The following is a 23,375-nucleotide window of genomic DNA, read 5'->3' as shown; positions in this document are numbered from 1 at the left end:
TACCATTTGCTTCATTTCTGTTAAAGAATGAGTTGTTGAATGTGTTAAACACTAGTAGTGAACGTATAGACTATATAAAAATGCCATTCCTTCTTGTGATTTAGTGGTGCAGTTTGCAGACGTGAAGTCCAATCTGATGCGTATTCACTTGAAAATAAATTCCACAGACTGAGCTTCGGGTAGACGTCATCAAATTTCCCCTATGCCATGAATTTTCAGGAAAGCCTCTTTTCTTCAACCTCATCTTTCGTACTTTGAAACTGGAGAATAAAGTTCTCCCATGGACAGTGAGAAAGCTGGGGTGGCTCCACTTACAGGAATTACCGCCGAAGAAGTCTGGAGAGAGGGTCAGGCGGGGGTGGGTGCAATGCTTAAAAAATGACGCCTATAGGCCTGCCGCCAGTGATGACATTTGACGTCACCTCGTCACCACGAGAACTCACTCAAAGGGGAGGAGCCATAGGCGGGGCGAGCCCGCTCTGCTGCCGGGAAGGGAGGCGCTCGTGCGCGGCGGAGGTTCCATGGATCGCTTCGCCTGGACTAGCGGCCTCTTGGAGATCCACGAGAACCTCGTCACGCAGCAGCGCGGGGTCCGCCTGTACGATGGGGAGGAAAAGGTCAGGGCGGCTGGTGGAAGCTGCGCCTGGAGGGAGGGAAGCCGGCTGCGTGGGCAGGGAGGGCGGAGGGGCCCGGGTCTCTCCTAAAGGCAGCCGGCGAAGCGGGGAATGGGGATTGAGGGGCCCCCAGGCGGTTCTTCTGCGGGCGAAACCCGCGGATGCGCTGCTGGGGGTCAGGGAGTCGCGTAGCAAGAATCCGTTTCCATCCCGGATTCCAGGCCCCAGCAAATCTTGCCTGTGTTACACGTCTGGTAGATCGGGATCCTCGGATGTCCTCCTGTCGTTTGATTAGCTTTGCCTTCTTCATTCATTATTCAAGGCGGCATTTATATTCGGATCGATTTCTGCATGCCCTTTTGCACGGGGCCATTGGTAATGTCACTAATCCCAGTACATATACGTGCAACCTCTAAGGAAGACTCTTCACATGCCTAATGTGTTAGGAATTTGGTGCATCTGTGTGCTTGTGTGTTGTCTTTTAGGCCGTGTGTGAAGTTGTTTCTTCAGTGTTATAGTCCACCAGTTATGGATACACGTTTATCTAAAATAGTTTACAAATACAATGAAAACACAATGATAAAAGTACAGTGTTAAAATACTGGAATGTAAAAGGCCCTCAAGATCTTTCCTACAGGGCAGTTGCTGTTGTCTTCTACTGTATTTGTAATCCCTCCTGTGTTTTCCATAGGTTCCTTCACTGTTTACTAGCAAAAAGGGGAAAAAATCCAAATCCCTAAAGATAAAAATTGCTAGCATTGAGAGACATTCATTAGGAAGTAGTTGTTTTAAATACTGTACTCAGCTTACATTTTCCACGGGTAGAATCAATAGTTTTGAAAGAAGAGGCATACAACCTTGTTTTTGGATGATACGGGTATTACAGCACTCCCTGTTTTAAAAGAAATATTCCCTCCTTTGATTTGGCTTGTGCGAGCCCAATTTTGTAAACCATGGTCTATGAACACATACACAGAACATTGCTTAGTATAATATGTGAATCAGTCCAGTAATAGTATCCTCAAATCTGCTGCTTAACTTTTTACATTAGTGTAAAGGGTGACCATGTCGGAAAAAGAAAGTAAAATGTGTTGGTAGGGTTGATGAAATATTGCTTAGGGAATGAATAAGGGTATAAGGCTTCTTTTTTGTACATGTCTATAGTGCCTTGGTGATGGGCATCCTTAGAAGAGTTTCATGTATTTTCAGATTAAGCTTTCACTGTATAAATGCTTGGCCTACTTCATGGAATTTCATTGGAGCACAGGTGTCATGGACTTCCACTCTAGCCACTTGTATTTTTCAAGTCCTTTTCTTTCTTTGTCCTATTGTAAGAGTTCCTTGAAGGAGGGAAAGTTGTACAGTGGTTTTGAATGATCCTGCTAGGACCATCCAGTTAAAGAACTCTAAAACTGGGACCATATATGATATATTAATAAGGCACAGTGGTTGGGTTCATCCTAAGCAAAAAAATAATCATACGACAGGCTAGTACAATGCGTGAATTCTTATATTTTTGACTGAGGGGTCAGATAGATAGATAGATAGATAGATAGATAGATAGATAGATAGATAGATAGATCTAGTTAATAAGATACATTGATGAAAACATACAGCATTGTTTAAAATGGCCTACCTTTAGTTGCAGACAAATATTTTCTCTTGCATAAGTGTACTTCAAAACACATAGCCTCAGCTACCTTTTGTTGATAGATCTTTAAATCTTGAATTCTTTTATGCCATTTTCTTTTGACTGTTCTTTTGCAAGTCTTCACCTTGCACTTTATTGTTTTTCCTTGGGAAATGGATGCGCGCCATTAAATTAGAAGCAGTGTAATTGCTTCTCCCTTTCTGCAGTCTAATTTTGTAGATTTTACTAACTGAATACAAGGTGTTCACAAAATATTTGTCTAACACATCATAGTATGATTCTACAAAGATAGCATCTTGCAGGAAGCAAAGGAACCGAGTATCTTAAAATCTACTTTTTTTTTCTCTAGCTGAAGTTTGATACTGGAGTATTACTCCTTAGTACACACAGATTGATCTGGAGAGATCAGAAAAATCATGTAAGTAGATTTATTCTGGCATATGTAATTTTCCTATAATATATGATAAAGTTTGATATGATAATTGTATGACCAAAATAAACCCTTATGCTCAACTTTATATTTTTTCAGTTTGTTGGATAAAAAAAAAAATGTAGAACATTTCTAGGGAGATTTATGACGTAAGCAGAGAGAGCTCAGAAATAGTGACTGTGATTTATTTGGACCATTCCACAAGTTCTTAAAATAGCTGTGGGTTATTGCAGATGCAAGTTCTTCCCCCAGGGACTGGACCAGAAAACCAAAAAACATTTCTAGCAAAGAAAGACCAGCCAAGGGCCAGCCATTCTCCAGAAGACCAATAGTTGCAGGAGATTTACATCAGATTCTGTTGGGGGGGTTCTGCTGCAATTGCTTGGTAGCTACAGAAGCTACTGGGAGGAGATTTAGGTCTTGGTCACTCCTAGCGCACGGACAGAATAATGCAAAAGCCTCTAAAAGGCCATATCTCCTTATCCCCAAGAAGATTGTATAGATCAATATTGTAAGAGCAGCTGTTGCCATAGATGCTAGCTCAGTAGTTCTATACAAAATTTGGAGAAGCCACATTATTTCAGTGACATAATGTGGTTTATTTATGTCATTTATTTCTGTGAATTGGTTTCTGCTTATGGAATGAAGGGGAGTAATTCCCTTTTTACAGTTCTTATGCATTCTCAGAATCAGCTCTGGAGTGTCCCTCAACCCACCACAGCAGATGTTGAGATGTGGGCGGGCTTCTGGGGAAAGGATAGTAAGATAATAAGAGTCAATGTGGTTGAACCACATTATGGGGAGACCAGAGGCTCCAGAAGTTCACTGAATGAGTTTGGGCCGGTCACTTTCTCTTACCACAAAGGGTAGCTGCTGTGGGAAAACATGGGAGGAGGGAGCTCTGTGCATGCCACCTTGGGTTCTTGAATGAAATGCAGGATGTTAATCTAACAAATAAGAAAAATTGTGCTGAGTGAATAGAATCTGCATGCGTAACTTTGGATTCCATTCTGTATGTTTACTGGGAAGCGAGTTCTTTCAAACTTTCTTCCAAGTACCTGCATGTAATTGCAAACTGAATTTGAATGCAAAAATATGCATGTGCCTAGTCACTTATTTAGTTATTTGACCTGCTCAGCCTTATTACTGAGAGTCCAATGAACATTTCAGAGAATTATATTAATAAACTACTGTAAACTTTATCATTTATATTCTATCCAAGAACTTTCAGTCTAAAATGCTAAAATGGCTGTGTCCAAAAAAGTCCTGAGATCAATTAGTAAGAGTCAGTTTTAAAAACAGCCTGTTGTTTATTTTTATTAAAGTTGTCAAATGATAATAATACCATCTTCCAAAGGAATCTGGTGAAGGAATCTCAGTTTGTTTCTTGAATATCTAAGAGAGAAAAGTCCACAAAGAAGATTTCCCATTATTAGAAACTATTAGCATCAACCAGGTTTAAGGATTCTGTTGTTGTCCAGACTATAGTTCTTTATTTCTATCGAAATGAGAATTGTGACAAAAAAAATTGGGCCTAATAGACCAGCATACACCAAGGATCATACTGAGATGATCCATGAGCTTGATTATTCTCTCCTGTTCCCTGGACCAGCCAGCCAATGCTCCCCTGTTATTTAAGCTTCTGTCCTTCTTTCAAAGTTATTTGATAGGAATTACATTTATATATATGTCACTGCCCATTGTTCTCTTCAGTAAATAGATAATTGGAAATCCGAAATCCAATGTTTCTCTTTTTTTTTATGCTATTGAAGTGCTGAAAAATTTAATCACCATGAGAACTGTGGAATTGGTAAACTATCTTGTCATACCTTAGATGTTTGCCATATAATTTGGAGTGCTATCTTATTCAGGACTACTCAGTTGTAAGCCCAATAAGTTCAGTGGGCCTTACTCTGCATTGATGCAGGTAGAGGCAACAATAAGTTCAGAATTTTGTGATTTAATTATTGAAGGGCACTCAAAACAGCAATTAACAGTGATTACACATTTACCATATTTATATCCTGCTCACTGTTCTCTTAAGATTACCTTTGGATCTTTGAAGAACAGATTGCACGATGACTGTAAGTAAAATATTTAAGTCAGCATCACTGCTGAATAACTGTCGACTGCAGTCACAAGGTAGGGGGTGATCAGATGAAAGAGGAAGAATCTGCCAGAGTATGTTTTTCCCAGTGTGTTGCTTTCCAGATCTGTTGGGATCCAGGCTCTCAAATTTCTCAGGCAATATAGAGGAAAATAGGAAGATAGTGGTTGCAGATGGTCTTTGGCTGACAAATGGGTGCTTAAAAAAAAAAAAATTGCCAAGCCCCCCCCCCCAAAAAAATAATAATAGATTTTACTGGGTATTAGCTTTATACTACTGATTGATATTTTTGCACACAGATATCATGCAGTCTGATGTATACTTGATGATAGACCTGTTGTGGGAACAATGTTGACTATTTACAATTTATTAGAAGAACACACTGTATTCCATCAAATATGTCTTTGCTTTAGCCTTTGTGTCTTATTGCAGGAATGCTGTATGGCTGTTCCTCTTTCCCAAATTATCTTCATTGAAGAGCAGGCAGCAGGGATAGGAAAAAGGTAATATATCAGCAGCAAAAATGTATGAAGGGCAATAAAGATGTATTAAATTAGCCATTGCTGTATCTTTCTGTGCTGGCAGCTATTTGGTCATTTTCTCTCAGAACAGGGATGTTGTAGGGAAAAGTGGGAAGAGTATGCCACCTTGAGCTTTAGAACTCAAGGCAGGATATAAATCTAATAAATATTTGTCTCCTATCAACTTTATAGCTTTCTTGCTGGAACTTTATGCCCAATGCCAGCCAGTAATTGGAAAGTTTGGTTTGTAGTTTTTGGCCTTCAGAGGTTCATTTGTGTCTTATTTTGACCAAGCATTATGTACCTATCCCAAATTTTCCATTAAATATATTCAAAGTGTAGTATTTTAACTGAGAAATCTTGTGATGTTTAAAAATACAAAATAATTGAAACGGGAACCCACTTATTTTTTACTTATCTTAAATGAAAGGTAATCTGAATGAAAATTGAAAAAAAATGCTTTTTAAGAATTTATTCTTTAATAACAAAAAATATATTTTCCCCATTTCTCCTATTCTTTCTATATCTTTAGTGCCAAAATAGTAGTTCATCTTCATCCAGTACCTTCCAACAAGGATCCTGGTCCTTTCCAGAGTAGTAAATACTCATATATCAAGCTTTCTTTCAAAGAACATGGTCAGATCGAGGTAGGTATGCTTTCTAAATGGCTGTCGTATAAAAGTAACATCTGAAGAATTTTTATCATTGTTAAAACTCTTAAACTCTTTTAAGGGGAGATAATGGAATTCCAAGATTATTACTGTTGTTGTTGCATTTTTCATTGGCTTCGTGCCAATGTGGACTGCAGCACTTTTAGATTCTTTCAATGATGAGCAATGCACTAAATTTCATATTATTAACCAAGTTTAAGTTTTATGGGAACAGCTTTATCTATTTATAACTTACCCAAAGTATTGGAATTTTAGTTTCAATGCATTTTTGTAATTGTTCTCCTTTGGAAATCATTGCCATGTAGTTCTTCAGGAGGCTGTCTGAAGAAATGTCTCAGCGCAGATGGGAGAACATGCCAGCTTCTCAAGCCATAGAGGTTAACAGGGGTTCACAGGTACGTATGCAGTTTCTGACATTTGGATGTTTTATTTCTAAGTAAGATTGATATTTAAGATATGGCAGATAAGACATCAAGGAGGAAGAGGCTTCCTGGGGCATAATACGTGATGTGTTATCAAGAAACTTTAGTGGACTAAATACAATATAATTGCAAGTGAACCTCTTTCAAAATAATGTAAAAGATATAACTAGGTATTTGTTATAAAGAGGTACATATTGCATAGTTGATAACTTCTATTATTAGGGAAGAGGGAGAAAATAATAATGTAGAATCCCAATATAACTTGGTGTGCTGAAAACGATTTTTGGAAATCAGTGATACTCTGCCTTTATATGGACAATGAGTTATGATCACAGTGAAACTTTAGTTTAGTAGATTTTGGATGCAACAGACAAAATTTCCACTGTGTTTCTGACATTGTACAGATTTGCATAATCATGTTACGCAGATAACCATTTTAATTTAACGATCAGGAATGATGGACACCCATTTTCCCCAAGTGGTCTGTTCAATCAAGGTTTCCCGTGTACCTACATGAACCTTAATCCCATCAGTTCCTCTCTCCTTCTCTAGCACAGCCACAAAGAGGAGACTGGGAAATGTTGCTTCCCTTTTTAATTACCTGGAATTTAGCTTTATGTCTGGACCCAGCAATCTGTGCTTGCTCTTAACAATGATTTCCTGAACTTTAAACTATGGTTTATGAAGTGGGTTTGTGTCAATAATATACAATTCCAATTAACCCTTTGATGTTTTGACATGAGTTGAAAACTAAAGGGAAGGCATCTAATCTGCATTGGATGATGAATGGGAGGTGACAAGTCCATGCCCTGGGCACATACGCTGTGTTCATATATTGCTCAAAGTCATAATATGGCTACTTGTTTTTGGTTTGGTACGCTGTGTGATTAAGAATATGAGAATAAACCATGTTTGCTGTGGGGTAATAAATAATGAAATAAATAAAATCATTATTTGTAAATAATAAATCACTATGTGTCAAACTTGGTTTGTTGGTTTATTTTCTCTAGTATAACTGATGTGAACATTTCCCTTTCCTATTGCTGGAATCTTTCTTCACCTCACCCAATTCACAGACACAAAGCAAAAGAAGCCAGAAAGGAGGCAAAACAGACTAAGAAATTGTCAACTTTATTTTCTTGCTTGTCAGCAAATATTGTGGTTTCTTTCCTAACTTGTTCAAACCATGGTTTTAGTTGGACGCATAAAGGCAGTCACTGTGTAGCACTGCATCTAAATGCAGCCGTCAATGTTGGATCTTTACTTGCTTTTAATGGTGGTGAGGGAGCTTAAGCTTTTCCTTCATAATTTGTTTATCTGATATGTTTTGTTATTCAGAGTGGGAGAATAAGAGCTGCAGGGATTGTTGGCATTGAGAGGAAATTAGAAGAAAGAAGAAAAGAGATGGATAAAAATATTTCTGAGGCAAGTAATTTTCTATAGAAATAGTGTAGCTGTTTGTAGTCACATAGTTTAATGTTTTGAGGGACCAAACTCTGCATCAATTTATTAATATCTTTATTTTTTAAATTATGTTCTTTATTATTTTTATTATTATTTATTCAGTTAAATTATGTTCTTTATTCAGTTAAAATGCAGATGTTCCCCTTGGGTTGCCGAGCAACATAAGCAAAAACAACATAAGTATAACTATTGCTGAGCAACATAAGCTAAAACTATAACATGCCTCTTGCTCACACATGCTCATTCAAAAGGGAGACTGTTTATTGCTGCTTTTGTTAAGCCATAACTTACTCTTTTGTCTGAACTGAGGATCCTGGTTGAGCACATGCCCTGATCATTTCTAATATAACCCAACTTTTAATCATAGGTTCTGACACCAACTTTTGTAATCTAACCATCATTTGTATTGAACTACAAGTCTCCAATTCAGATGAAAAAGTGAAAGCAAATACAGTTGAAATCCAGTTCCTGGCCAATACAGGGATGAAGGCACACCAAGGGCTTTCTGCAGCTGGCAGATGCTGAGTTAAATCCAGTTGAGCACCCTGCAGCTCTAAGGCCCTATGCCTCTCTCTGCTAATTTCCTACAAGTCTTTACAGGAGATCAGTCATCTCCCCACTACTATTCAGCCTGTGAACTACCAGGGCAAAGGCGGCTCTCCTAGCAGATTGACAAAGATATCCTAGGGCTGTGCTTTTCATATCGCCATGAGCCCTGTCATTAGGTAGCCCTGCTCTTTCCTCCCCCATTCATCGGAGAATACGAGCAATGGATGTCAGTTGAGGGAAAACATTGTGAAATAATGCTAATGTCCGATCAGTTGATTTCAAAACTGGTACCCTGAATTCTAGAAGGGGCTTCCTGCGCCTCCTGGTTGTCAGTTTTTTTAAAGTGGTTCCCTTAGTTCTTTGTTTGTCTCAGGAAATTCCTTTCAGGTGTGTATTCCTTCTCCTTTGTACTAACGCCTGAATCAATTAGAGCAGGGTTCCTCATCCTCTGCAACTTTAAGATGGGTGGACTTCAACTCCCAGAATTCCCCAGCCAGCCATGCTGGTTGGGGAATTCTGGGAGTTGAAGTCTACCCATCTTAAAGTTGCTGAGGTTGAGGAACCCTGAATTAGAGGAAGGATTATTTACATCCTGCTGTCTGTTGATTTAGATTTTCTTTTTCTTCTTTTGTCATTGGGTAAAAAAAATGTTCATGTTGTTGAGACCCTAAATGCAATGCTAAATATGCAGTTTTGATTAACATTGTGAGTTTTGCAAATACATACAGAAAAAAACTGCATGGCATCATGCCCTGTTAAATGCTCCCAGGTTTTCCTGTTGTGTCAATTTACTTTCAGCTTGTAAAAATGCATAATTTTACAAGCTGAAAAGTATAAATACAAGCCTTGTACATATTAGATCAGAATATTCTGGTTTAGAGCAACTGTTTACTTTTCTTTCAAACCATGCTGAAAATGGGTTGCTAGAAGGTGGGAGGTTTTTTTAAACTCAGTCTCCAGTGTGCTTTTCTACGCAGAAGTATAATCCATTTAGATTACAAAGCAGAAGCATGTTGTAATACCACTAATTATTTACGTATTAAAAGTACGGGTACTTGAACTCCAAAAATAGTAAAGGATTGTTTTTTAGTTTTTTGAATTTGAGAGGAAAGTTAATGATGGAATTACTGTACTGGTGTGATGGAATTCCATTTCCTTGCGATATGAAGAAAATATGTATTACTAAGTCATTTTTATTATTCCAGGCTTTTGAAGACCTCAGCAAATTGATGGAAAAGGTAGTATCTCCACGTTACCAGTACCCTTGTTCTGCATACCACATTAGTGAGCATGTTGTGCTGCACTTAGTATTATCAAAATTAATTAGGACCAGAGATTGGGAACTGATTTTATTCAACAGAATAAAAGAGGGGAGGGAGGTTCAGGGACTCAGTTATATAGAAGTATAGCATACATCATTATACACACACACACACACCGTAAATAAACTCTGCATTATTTGAATCTTCATAGCTTAATGATTACTTGTGAAGTGTTATTATTGACGGTAGGTCCAGATGGTGGATATTTGTCTATTCAATAGCAACAGTTGAATCCAGCTCAGCAGCATCTGAGTTGTGAAGGAAGGGAAATGCCAGCCAAACCTAGTCCAGGAGCTCTGTTTCCTAGCTTTGACCTGCTGAGCAGCTGTTCAGCACTCAAGCCTGAAAAAGCTGATCTCACATTAAAGGGCAAGATTGTGTTGCATACCCAGCAGCTTTATTTTGTGTCTTACAGGCAAAGGAAATGGTGGAGCTGTCAAAATCAATTGCTAGCAAGATCAGAGAAAAGCAGGGTGACATCACTGAAGATGAGGTCAGCTAATATTCTGCTACATTCAGTCTGAACATTACGATTCCCACATCATGCTAAGTTGTAATACAGCTCATTTGTTTTTGATAAACCAGGTCAATGTAGTTTGTTCAGTGAACTTTGGTTTAAAAAGTTCCTGGATTAGTATTGTGTAAATGTAGCCAATATAGTACAGCACCATGTGGTCCTCAATACTACACTGGTTGCATAATATGATATTACAAATGGGGACTTAACAAAATTCCATTTCATTCCATTTCTGTACTGTATCTTATGCTTGGATTGAAAACCTGTTCTTTCCCTCTACCCCACTCTTAATAAACACAACAAAGCTGACACTCCTATATCATTAAGGGAAGCTTCTCAAAAAAGAATATTCTCATGGAAAATTTACCAAGCCACTATGTGGATTAACAAGCTTCCTCAAATGTAGGTTTGCTTCAGAAAGTGAGTGATGGAAGAGTGACAGGTGATCCTGCTACATCCTTTCCCCTAGCTGGAAAATGCTGGTGGTTTTCCTTTCTGGCAGCTTCTATTGCACTTTCTCCCAATAGCCTTTCTTTACCCCTCCCCTGAAAATAATGCCTGCTTTCAAACATGCCATATGTATGTCATGACCACATCACGCTGAGGAATAGTTCCTTTCAATTACATCTTGTTCGTCTTCCCCCTCCCTCTCTCCCTTCCCATCAATGCTGTTCTGGCTCCTCTGTATTGGGACATCATTCTTTTGTTTTGAATTTTCCCCCTATTTTCATGCATTAGGATCTTCAAAATTCAGATAATTTATTTTAATTATCTATTGTTTAGTAAAGAATCTGATATTCTGTACTATTTTTTAAAATTGTCCTTTTTTTTTTAGACAATAAGATTCAAATCCTATTTGTTGAGCATGGGTATTGCTAACCCAGTTACCCGGGAAACCCATGGATCTGGCACTCATTACCATATGCAGCTGGCAAAACAATTAGCTGGAATTTTACAGGCACCTTTAGAGGTAAAGTACTTACCTGTCTTTTTTTTTTTAATGTACAATCTTACATACCAGCACACTGTGACCTTGGCTGATCTCAAAAAGCTAAGCAAGGTTAAGCCTAGTTAGAACCTGGATTAGAGAACATTAGGAAATCCTGGGGTTGTAGTCGAGATATGGAATTTGAAAAAAATATCCTGAAAAATGGCAGTGGCAAATCACTTCTGAACTGGTGGCAAAAAAATACAGGGACTTGCCTACAAAGTTAATAATATTTGAACCAGATCCAAAGGAATCTTTATTTTATACATCATCCATGAATAATCTTGAATCTACAGATTGCAGTTCCTCCACTGTAAATCTTTGTTTTCCTTTCTGTTCAGTGAGAAAGATTCTCTTCTTTCTCATTATAAAGAAAGAAATCTTAGTAACTTGCCTGATAAATAAATATGCTGCTTTATAAAATTAACTCAGAACTGCTTATAAATAAAAATACAGGTAGTCCTTGTTTAGCCACCACAATTGGGACTGGCAACTTGGTCGCTAAGTGACACAGTCGCTAAGTGGAAAACCACATAACTGCGACTGTGCTTCCGATTTTATTTCAGCTTTCCTTTTTCCCCATTCCCCTGCCCTTTGAAATGCTCACCCCAGTGCTGGAATAATTAGCAAGAATTAATGTTTGTATTTACATTCATTGGAGAGGAAGAGATTACAAGACAATAAGCAGGCACACAATGGGGAATACACATTGAAAGGGACGTACTAGTGCCAGCTGTTTGCCTGGTGGCACTGGAGTCCTGAGCTACTTAGGAGGCAAACAAAAGCCAAAGTTATGAAAATGATTAAAGTTTTGTCAGTTTCAGGAGGCAGCTGCAAGCCAGCTAATTAAGGTCACAGAGCTGAGCTTGTTAACTTGGGGTTAGCATCTTTTGGGGAATCACTGCGGAGAAAAGCTCTGTGCTGCGGAGAAAAGCAGCTCAGGAAGAAATTGCTTGTTTAGGCAATCTCTCTGGTCTGTGAGGGAGGGAAAAAGAAAAAAAACGGGTCAGGCACAGGACAACACTTACTAACTTACTGTAATGGTGAACAAGTCACAGAGAGAGAGACGCTGCAAAGGTCATAAATGTGGGCATTGGTCACAGTTACTTTTTCATCAGTGTCGTAACTTTGAACAGTCACTGCCTGAGGCAGCTGCTAAGTGAGGTCTACCTGTACAGCAAAGAAAACAACTAAAATCAATCTCATATAATAAAACCAAGAGTAGAATAAAAGAAGAAATATAAAACCAGCCAGGTAGAAGCTAGAACTCAGTGAAATACATGAAAAATAAAACTCTTGATAGCTTGGCTGATGCTTAAAGAGAAGAAGCCAACCAAAACTCTCCGAGGGATTTCCTCAACCTGAATGTCATACAGAATTTTAAAATCCATTATAGCATAAATGTTATATTTGGATGCCAGAGAATAAAGAAGACACTCTTAAAGATGATCGGAGGATACCAATGCAGTTATCCACATCCAAGCACACTAAGAAGAGACATATCTAAATCCATGGCAAATGAATACAAGTCCTGAGAAAATGAATTGCTGATAAGGCATATGAGAGCAAATATAAATCATGTTTCCATTTTTCCCTTTAATATTTTGTTAAAAGCTAAGTCTTAGAAAAAGGATTTCTGCTTGTCACCATCAGTCTTTCATATCTCTACTGGTTATAGAAAGAGACTATTGATTTGAGTTGATTTGACTGTATTTTTGGCAATGTTAAGCACCACTGGCAGAAAATGACTGGAAGGACCTGACACATTTATGGCTCTGTTGAATGTGCTGGTAGGCTCAGTACCCCTGTCCTCCACCTGTTGGTTTTGGCGCTAGTCTGTTGCTGCTGTGAAGCTACATCTGTTCAGGCTATAACTTTAGCACCATTTTTAATTTTCCAGTCCTCTGTCTGGAAATATTGATATTGTCAGATTGCCAAATATGCTTTGGGGTAGCATCACTGGTGTTTTAAAGAGCTGTTCTTAAATCAACAGGAGCGGGGAGGAATAATGTCTCTCACAGAAGTTTATTGTCTGGTGAATCGAGCTCGTGGCCTAGAGGTAAGGAACGACTTATCTTCTACACTTTGACAAAACTACAGTATTTGAGTTTCACTAAATATCCCAAGGAACCTTCTTTCTGGAGCAGCTGCTGATGGCAAATACTATCTTTGGTCCTTAGCCGTTGTTTTTTTGCTATAGAAGTTAACAGCATGAAGATTGTCCTGGCATGATAAGGCATCTAGCAATGCGTTGGAAATCAGTAGAATGGGAATGTGTGGATTGGAATCCTGAAGGCTGCAACTCTGTACAAATTTACCTGAGATGAAATTCCATTGAACTCAGTAGGATTTATTTTTAGGAAACATATATAGTGGTACCTCTACTTACGAACGCCCCTACTTACGAAATTTTCGAGATACGACCAGCTCCGGCCCCAAAAATTTACCTCGATGTGCGAACTCTGCCTCGAGGTACGGCCATTTTTCCACCCTGACACATGGTCCGCGGCCATTTTTCCATCCTGACACATGGTCTGCGGCCATTTTTCTGCCCCTGACACGTGGTCCGCGGGTGTTTTTCTGCCCCGGTGCGCGGGCGCTTTTCCGCCCCGACAGGCGGCACCTGGGCGTTTTGCCGCCCTGCCGTGCAGCGCGCGGGCGCTTTTCCGCCCCTGACGCGCGGCGCGCGGGCGCTTTTCCGCCCCTGATGCGCGGTGCGCAGGCGCTTTTCCGCCCCTGACGCGCGGCACGGGCATTTTGCCACCCCGCCCCGCACGGGCATTTTGCCACCCCGCTGCGCAGCGCGCGGGTGCTTTTCCGCCTCTGATGCGTGGTCCGTGGACGCCAGAACGGATTAACGGTAATTACATTGAACCTTATGGGAAAATTTGCTTCGGGGTGTGACCAAATTCAGAGGGCGGAACAGATTAACCGTATTTACATTGAACCTTATGGGAAAATTTACCTCGACTTGCGACCACCTCGACTTGCGATCAGTCACGGAACGGATTAAGTTCGTAAGTAGAGGTACCACTGTATACCGTTGTACTGTAAAATGTAAGGATCCTGTGGTAAAACAGCAGACAGATTTATAAAATGAGAGCCAGAAAAAGGTGTGTCTGCAGATTATTAAGTTCTGTGTGTGTTTGTGTGGGTGTATGTACATACACATACAAACTTTTGTTTTGAGAGCCTGGGGTTGTTGATAGAGTAAAATATGTAAAGGGTATGCACAAACTGTGGTTAGAGAGAAGATTTAAAAATCTCACAGAAATGGAGTAAGTCAAAACCAGAATATCTGTAAGGCTTTCTGCTACAAATCAGCTAGCAGGAGAGCCAAGGGACACATTCCAAATAGCAGCGATGTCTGTACTGCGTTGCCAGCATCTTGCTGTAGAATTGCCAGATGCGCAGGAGGAGAGATGGATTCCAGCTATTGTGCATTTTGAGTTGAGGCCTGGAAGGCCAGCACATTCTAAACAGCTGGCTTGAAACAAAGAAGAATATGGTGGCACCTTCTGCTCTCCATTGTTCTTTTCAGAGGCTCAGTGGCGTGGTGACAAAGTAGGACAGGCTTCCCCAACCTGGTGCTGGCCAGCTGCATCAGTTTTTAATGCCTATCATCTGCAGGCCAGCTGGTAATACAAACCGGAGGACTGTGAGCATTATAGTCCAACATATCATGTTAATGACAATGAAACATTCCAAAAAGCCCAATACGTATGTCTTCAGCAAGTATGAATCATCTGAATATATTATGGTCCCCATTCTTTAAGTGTCACGTGTTCATGTGTGTTAAGAAAGAATGAGGATTGTAATATATGTCAACACCACTCACTTGTAAACAATTGTCACTTAATTGTAAAGGCTTTGTAGAGGTATACTGAGTACAAAAGTGTGCTTATTATAAAATTAAACGTGTATATTTTCTCATTAGTTGCTTTCTCCTGAAGATCTAGTAAATGCTTGTAAGATGCTGGAATCACTAAAGTTACCTCTGAGGTAAGAAGTCTTCAGAACGTAATGGGGTGTGGGGGAAACCTCTCAAATGGTAGGATGGGGCTCAGTCCCTTCCTCTTCCCTGTATTTATTTATTTGTTAGATTTACATCTGGCCTTTTGTTCAGAAACTCCAGGTGGTGCACATAGAACCTTTATTTGATGGGTTCCTCAGATTCTTATATGGGGAAAAACAAGATTTAGAATTAGGAAGTGACAAAGAAAAACCAAATGCACAGGTTTTTCTCATCATATGAAAATGCACATATTATTGTCCAATGTCATTCTGATAAACTGATTTGTGAGCAGTAATTATAGCAAATGCCTACATTTCTAAAAGCATAGGCTTGAAACTTTTTCCTCCACTATATGCCTTGCTGATTTGCTTGGCTAGTTGAGGGGAAATTATCTTTCCTTTCTTTTGAGGACTCAAAAGAAATTGCAAGTAAAGCTGGCTGTGCTGCTTCCTCATGCACTTAGAAATCATACTGGACTAGAGTTTTCATCAGCTCTGTTATGTCTTTAGAAGCCCTCTGACACATGCAATTAAGTTACACAGAGTTGTTATCACTTTGTCCCCATGTGTGGAAAAAGCTTTGCCAACAGAAATCTGTTTGTCCTGTATCTAATATTCCTGAATTAAAAGTACAGGAATAAAGACAAAAAAAGTTGACAACTATGTTCCAGACGGATGGAATGGAAATACTACAGAGAGATTTGATTTGACTTCTTTGCCAAACATACAGCTATTTATCTTACTAACTGGAAATTATATGGAACCTCCCAAAAACCTTGAAGGGGCCAGGTTTAGGAAGACTGATATTTGATGGACAAATAATTATACAGTAGATCTGTTAAACATGAATAGTTTTGTAGATTTTATTTTGAAAGATAGAGAACTTAGCAGTTCACAGTACAAATATATGAGGAAAGAGATATCTGACATTTGGATTGAGATAAAAGCTTACACGTAGGGAGGTTGTAGATCAAGTAGGGTTTGCATGTCATATAGACATTATGGATACACAGTGTGGAAAGGGCATTGGAAAGATGGATAAATAGAGAACCAGCTTTGAGTTACAGGAAAGAGGAAGTGTGGAATTGAAAAGAAGAGCCTAATAGATGAGGAGGGGCTCTGGGAAAAAACCCTCACTGCTCTTCAGATCAAAGCAGGCTGCATACAATGAGGAAGGAGGAGTTTTGGGAAGGCTAATTAAAATGGCTAAAGAAAGCAAGACAAAATAGCCCATGGTAGGAAAACAGGAACTTGAGGAAACCCTGGGTGATGGAGATAGGAGAAAAGGCAGAGCAGAGAAAAAAATCTGGAGAGGGGCTCTGCCCACTTGCAAGAAAGGAGCTTACAGCACAAGTATATGGGAAGCAACTAACTTCTGTGTTAGAAGCTGTGTTCATACAATACTCGAAGACAGATCAATTAGAAACTTAGAAGCTACGTTTATGCAACATGCTAAACTTGATTAATTTTTCAGTGTATTAATGTGGAATCAGCTTATGGTTCAGTTTAAATCCAGAAGACAGGTTAATTTAGTAACCCAATTGAACATGTGTAACTGCAACCGTAGAACTGCTAGGACTTCTGCTTCTAGATCAGTGTTTCTCAACCTTGGCAGCTTGAAGACATGTGGACTTCAACTCCCAGGATTCCCCAGCCAGCATGCTGGCTGGGGAATTCTGGGAATTGAAGTCCACACATCTCCAAGTTGCCATGGTTGAAAAACACTGATTAGATCCCGATATGGAGCTATTCTATTTCTTTGTGCCCTTCTAAGCGTAAAGGGGAAGTAGAGGGTACCAAAATAGGATTAGCACTAGACTGAGGTAGCCCAACTCTTTGGTGGCAGAATAGAGTTCAGATTTGCGTTTTCTTCTCTCTTGGGGATTTAGGTTACGCATATTCGACAGTGGTGTTATGGTGATTGAACTCTTGTCACATAATGAAGAAGAAATGGTGGCTTCTGCTTTAGAGACAGTATGTATTTTAAGGAAACAGTGATATTGTTGTTCCCTAACTTTGCATCTAGATGGGCTTCTTCCTATTCCTTATTATCTTTTGTTAAGCACACATCCGTTGAAACCCATGCATTTAAACCTGCCAGGAGAAAAGACATTTATCTGGTTTGGGCTCAGCATATTTAACTTTAATGGTGACAGATTCCCCCTGTATCTGCATATATTATTTCCTATCTTTATTGAAACAGGTTTCTAGTGCTGCAAATATAGACAATTTCTGCAATATTTTAACTCTTGTTTCCACTTAGACTGCTTGTCATGGAAATGCTTGTTTGGAAAGCTTTTGAATTCATTCTAAACCCCCTGTTTTTAAACATTAGTCAGAACTGTTTTTGTTTTTGTTTTACTCTTTAAAATAATAGTTGAATTTGTTAAATTAAATTGCAAAGCAGGAAAGGCCTGGTATTTGACCCAGAGTTTAGGGGCACAGGCCTGGCTTCAAAAGGTTTCCTGTTTCTGGGAGTGGGAATAAGCCGTCTGTGAAAAAGGGCACAGCTGCTTCACACATAGTGAAGACAAGCTAAACATTCATCACATTTGTTACTCCTTTTCTTCTGCTAGATCTTTCTGCTTTCATCATCACTGCTTTGGGTCACAAATGCTACTCCTTATGGGTGCTCATGTCACATCACAGCTTGCATAGGACCCCTGCAATGCTGCTTTCATCAGTCTGAACCCCTTCCCTCCCCATTGAGAGGGGAGTCAGCTCATTGACTCACCACATTCTTGGGGAAAAGGACAACAGAGAATTGTTTTCTCAGGACTCTGAGGATTTTTCAAGGCCAAACAAGGATTGTTCTCATGTAAATCCTCAGACAACTTCCATGTGGGAAAAGCCCGAAATATAAGCTTTAAAAAATGTTCCAAGTTTCCTTAATCCACAGCATGCTTTTCCTTATGACATTTGTTAGATTTATTCCATAGCACAAGCCAGTTTGCATGTCACATTAAGTCATTCAAACCATACTTAGAGATGAATCCATCTGGGAGAAGATGGGTGGCTGATAATGTATCCTTGGCTTGATAAAGCAAACACAGCATGACATATGAAAGGCAGTATTCTGACATTGCCCAGAGCAAGCCAGGTAACAAAGTTACTAATAGACCTATTTACCTATTATTAAAAACCAACAGATTGTGGTGTTTCCAATTTCTTTTGGCTGAATGGAACTAGAATCCTATGTTTGCACATCATATTAAGCTTTGCTAAGCAAGCCACTTTTGACTCGTGAGCCTTAATCATCCAGAGAAGGAATCCATTTGTCTGTTAATGGGAGTGTTTGCAAAGCCAGCCTCAGTATAATGCACAAATACAATCACAGTACTCCCTATAACATGTAAGAATCATACTTATCTTTGTGAACATGTACTCCCTAGTATCATAGTTGCCCACAGAAACATGCAATCATCTTCAAAAGGACCGCTGGATTATGGGAGTTCTCTTTGCCTTTCTCCTCATTTTATCAACCATCCCCTAGGGCTTGGGGTGGGGGAAGTCCAGCTTTTGGGTTGATTGGTTTCCCACCAGTCATCTTAGGCTTAAGACTGCAGTCATAATATGATAGCGTCTTATAACCCTAAATTCAATGGTGCTTATTCCTAGTAGATAGCTATAGAACCGGGTGGTTTATTTTGGGGAAAACCAAATGAGAACTCAAGCATTTTATTACATCTTGATGCAAAGTTTGCAGGAAAAAATGTTTGGGAGTTTAACAAGTGCTCAGAATGGTAAAACTGTTGAATCAAAGATAGTAGAAAAAAATACTTGCTGAATAATAGACTCATGGAAAAACCAACAAGACGGTAGAAAAGTATTGTAAAGTACAGAATATTTATTCAGCTCTGAACCTTTTCTTCCCCCTTAGGTCTCTGAGAAGGGATCTCTTACCGCAGAAGAGTTTGCAAAGCTTGTAGGAATGTCTGTGCTTTTAGCCAAAGAAAGGTAAACCCCTCCACATACTGTGATTTTGGTAACAGAAGCAATTATGATTATAATTCAAAAACATTTTACTCTCTTTGTAGGTTGCTGTTAGCTGAAAAGATGGGCCAACTTTGCAGAGATGATTCTGTAGAAGGCTTGCGATTCTATCCAAATTTATTTCTTACACAAAGCTGATTATTCATTTGCTCTCTTTTTCTCATATTTAAATATGTTTGCTACATGCAGTCTGAAGAAAAGAATGTCAAGATATATATCCATTTATATCATGGTTTTACTATGTTGTAATAGTAGTTTTCACTGGAGCAGAGAGGAAGAGATTAGTAGTGTGTAGAAAGAGAATAATACTAATAAAAGCTTATAGAAATCATGACACTGCAGCCATTTCAGGTCTTGAGGGCAAACTGGCCGCAATGACCTATTTAATGACTTTTTTTTCAAGAAGGAAGGAAGAAAGTGAAGTGATTTTAAAAAGCATGGGGAGGGGGAGAATTAATTGTGGGCTATTTGCAAGGCCAGACAAATCAACAAGCAGTCTTTGTTAAATGTAGTCCCTATTCCATCTTCTGCCATGGATTTGCGTCTGCAACTTGAAATCAATAAAATATTATCAGGAGGAAAATAAATTAATTCTGGGTCAGTCTAGTGCAAAACAATGTAAATAATGTAATTTACTCTGGAAATGCCCATATTTTAGGAACAAAACTTCCATGTCTACATTTGCTTGTAATTATTTTCAAAGGAAGAATGAATCTGTAACCAAAAAAAAAAAAAAAGTTTTGTGTGTGGCTTTGTCCTGGATGTTAAGACAAGGAGCATTGTGAACTCAAATTTCCTTCCTTCTATTCTTTGATTGTTGATTCCACAAAGTTTCTATTTTTGTCTTTTCTTTTGCATAGCTCTGAAGAAAGACATTCTGCCATGTGTCCTTCTAAGCCAAACAGTGTTTTATGTTTCATCTTTATATTAAAAGATAAAGATGAAACATTTGTGAGAGCACTCGTTCTTTGTCTTGGAAATGTTTGCTGGTACTGTATCAGTTTTTATATGACACAAACTCATTTGAACAAGAAGAGAACTCTTTGGTTTCACAAATGATCTATTCTTTTTTAGTAAAATTATATCCTATCAAATACCAATAATCTCATTGCCCTACCATTCAGATAAGGTCTGTTTTCCCACCAGATCCACAGTTCACACTTGGATAGCCAAGAGGGTTTTAGCATCAAGAGTGTCTAAAATACTCATTAATACCAAACCATGGTATTAAAATTGTCAGTATGGCTATTTGTATTCATAGAAATCCTTTGAATTTTTACTCTGATATAAATTAAAATTCAATTTAAATTTAAATTTGTAAAGTAAAATGCAAATACAAGGAATGTATGATTGTATTTTCAGGTGAATTCACTGAGATTTTAAAACCTAGAGAGTAACAGTCACTTTGGAATTGCAGTCTTTTTAAAGGGTGCCGTCATCTCCCATTTTCATTGTATGGTGGTCTATAATTTTGTTGTGGGGTATGGCAGCTAATTTTATATTTTCTAATTTTCACTACTTTCAAATATTAACGTGTGTGTGAGACATTCCTGCTAAGAAAGAACTCACAATATTCTTCTGTGACTACAGTTGGCAGCAATTCCTGTGGATTTCACAAATCTGTTTAAAGCAGCCAGCTTTTAGATTATAGGTGGTATGGTGTGAGGGGCGGGGGGTCTTCTGAATAAAATGTAGCTAGGTGGGCTCATTTAGGGTTTGAAAATACATTGCAGTATTAAGTTTGTTAATTGTTCACGTCTTAATTTGCAAAGAGAAGCAGTGTCTTTGTTCTTGTTTCTTTTCTTCAAGAAGAAGAAGAAGGCCAACCCTTCTCTTCCTTGTGTGATTCCTAGATTACATTGAGGGAAGGGCACTGATTATATATCCTGTTGTTGAGACTGTGTTTTTTTGTGATCTTCTTTGCACACTCTGTTAAATCAATTAAGAAACAGCCCTTGTGCCTTTTTTCTGATAATTAGAAAACTGGGAACGTCCCTTTTTCAGTTTCTCAATAAAAGCGAAGTGAAAAGTAATCCATACATAGTGGGAAGAAGATGACATATATCACCTTCTTCCATTCAACCGGGAATCTCATCACTACGTATTGTCTTTGGCTGCTGACTCCAAGGCTGCCAGGGAGTGGAATTAGCCAAGCTCCTCAGGCAGTGCAAGCTCCTCGTCTCATTCTGGGTGACAAGAGAGATGAAAAGCCCACTGAACATTCTTGTCCTCTGTTTAATTGAGCAGCATTGTTTGCCCTTATTTGGCTGAGCCCACAGTCAAAGTTCAGTTCATAAAACAGCGATGGGGAGAATGAAAGAGCAAAAACTTCCTTCTCCCTTCTCTTGCTGGTATGGTACAAATGCCATATCGGATACGTACAGAAATGTATTAAAATGGTAGCAAATCTTAATACAAGAAGAGTCCTGGTGATTCAGACCACCGGCTTACAAACTCTTGTGACCTATTCTATAGAATGATGAAGCAGATGTCTCTAGGATGCTCACCCAAAGGACAGAAACTGCTAGTAGCGCCTGTTCATGTTGCCTATCAGATAAACATATAGCTATTACAAGTAGGAGTCATTGTTTGCCTCAACCTATGTTAATTTGACTAATCCCATCTTGAAAGCACCTAAGTTGGTAACAACAACATCTGGAAACAAAATGCATAAAGGGTGTTCGGTTGTCATGTTAAGTCATAAGGGTGATTTAGTGGAGGATATGTCCATGAATGGTCTCGCTAATAAGCTAGCCATGATCTGGTTAAACTTGGTAAGTTGATGCAGGACTGGCTTAATCACACCATACAAATCCGGGGAACAGAGCCATGTTTTGATATTAATGTATTGCTTTGTTGGCTTTTTCAAGCCAGAGTCATATTTCATGTTTAGCCCAGTTGGTGGATCATTAGCTGCACATACAAACTGGGCCTTAGTTTAACTGCACTGGATGAAGAATGCTGGTTTCTGTTTGTCCTGAACTTCCCTCTGTTCAGTTTCGTTCAATAACCCTGGATTTTAGCATCGTGAGAGAAATAATTTGGTATTATTTTACTTGATGGCTCTTAAGATTTATAGCACCCATAAAACTCATCTGAATAAAATGATTTTATTAGATGGGTACATGTTGTACCTACATTTGAAAAAGTGTCATTTGCCTTAAATCTGATTTATCAAGATTTTTAAAAATCAGATGTGCTTATTTTTCATTCTGTTTGTCATGCCACTTTCATGTGGTCAGCAGCTGTTTTTGGGCTGCTTTATTCTTTTTCTTTTTTGTCAGCCTTATCATTGCCAGCAAGAGCAACTATCACACATTGTTGTGTGTGATGGTTTAAGCATTAGAAAAAGAGCCCTGTATTCAATCACCTGGCTCTTTTATTCTGTTGAGTGATTTTGAATATAATGGACACTTTATAAAAAAATATTTTTTATCCTTCAAGGATTCATATCAGTTAGGACTTTTATTTCCATTCCTTGTGACTATTCTTATCCAGAAATCTCCTGCCTTCTGTGATTTTGCACCACTTTGGACATTTTTACTGGAATGTGCTATAAGTATTCTTTAAGTAGGTAAATATGTATGTGGCAAATTGGTGTCTAAAGTAACAGTTGGAAAAAAAAAACTTAGGCTGTAATCTCAGTCTTGTTGAAATAAAAGGGAATAATATTTCTGAAGAATCAGGTATCATGGGTTATATTTGGAGGGGAATGTTAGTTTGCTATCAGTGTTCTTCAAATTCTGTTCTAACAGTCCACAGAACAGATGATTCACTGTGTTGTCACTTTTTCCCTTCATATGTAATTTTTTTCATCCTTTTTTTTGTTGTTGTCACAAAAGAATCCCTTTAAAGAGAAAAAGGCAAAGTAGATTCACACTGAAATATAAAGTAATCCCCACAGACGGGATTCACACAACACACTTGGTTAAAAAATGGTTGGCTACTTTGTGATTCCCTGGGGTAAGTAATCCATATGTTGCTGAACTACAACTCCTAGCATCCTTAGGAAGCATGACCAGTGGTGACATACAATGGAAGTTAAAGAGGAATGCCTGCATTCTTTCACTAAAGCACTAATTTTTACTTAAGGTTCTTAGGAATTCTTTAAT

General features: G+C 38.7%; 1 protein-coding gene across 2 annotated transcripts; it reads left to right on the top strand.

The window, feature by feature from the left end:
- The first annotated feature begins 468 nt into the window (after nucleotides 1–468).
- Nucleotides 469–19,594, top strand: VPS36 (vacuolar protein sorting 36 homolog). Of its 2 annotated transcripts, XM_007421208.4 has the most exons (14): nucleotides 469–617; nucleotides 2,615–2,683; nucleotides 5,235–5,305; nucleotides 5,856–5,970; nucleotides 6,300–6,389; nucleotides 7,755–7,841; nucleotides 9,635–9,667; nucleotides 10,167–10,244; nucleotides 11,104–11,238; nucleotides 13,250–13,315; nucleotides 15,194–15,258; nucleotides 17,160–17,244; nucleotides 19,151–19,227; nucleotides 19,308–19,594. In XM_007421208.4, exons 1-14 carry the CDS (start codon nucleotides 522–524, stop codon nucleotides 19,399–19,401), a joined length of 1,161 nt encoding a protein of 386 aa, XP_007421270.1. In that variant the 5' UTR covers nucleotides 469–521; the 3' UTR covers nucleotides 19,402–19,594. The 2 variants fall into 2 exon arrangements, with proteins under 2 accessions (XP_007421270.1, XP_025026030.1); XM_025170262.2 differs by lacking the exon at nucleotides 17,160–17,244.
- The last annotated feature ends 3,781 nt before the right edge of the window (nucleotides 19,595–23,375 follow it).

Source organism: Python bivittatus, unplaced genomic scaffold (assembly GCF_059951505.1).
Source record: "Python bivittatus isolate LINGU-HERP-01145 unplaced genomic scaffold, Pbiv_v1 ctg000020_np1212, whole genome shotgun sequence".
In the NCBI taxonomy this organism is placed as follows: Eukaryota; Metazoa; Chordata; class Lepidosauria; order Squamata; family Pythonidae; genus Python; species Python bivittatus.
Note: the sequence above shows the minus strand (reverse complement) of the source record. Positions and strands in the feature narration are given on the sequence as shown.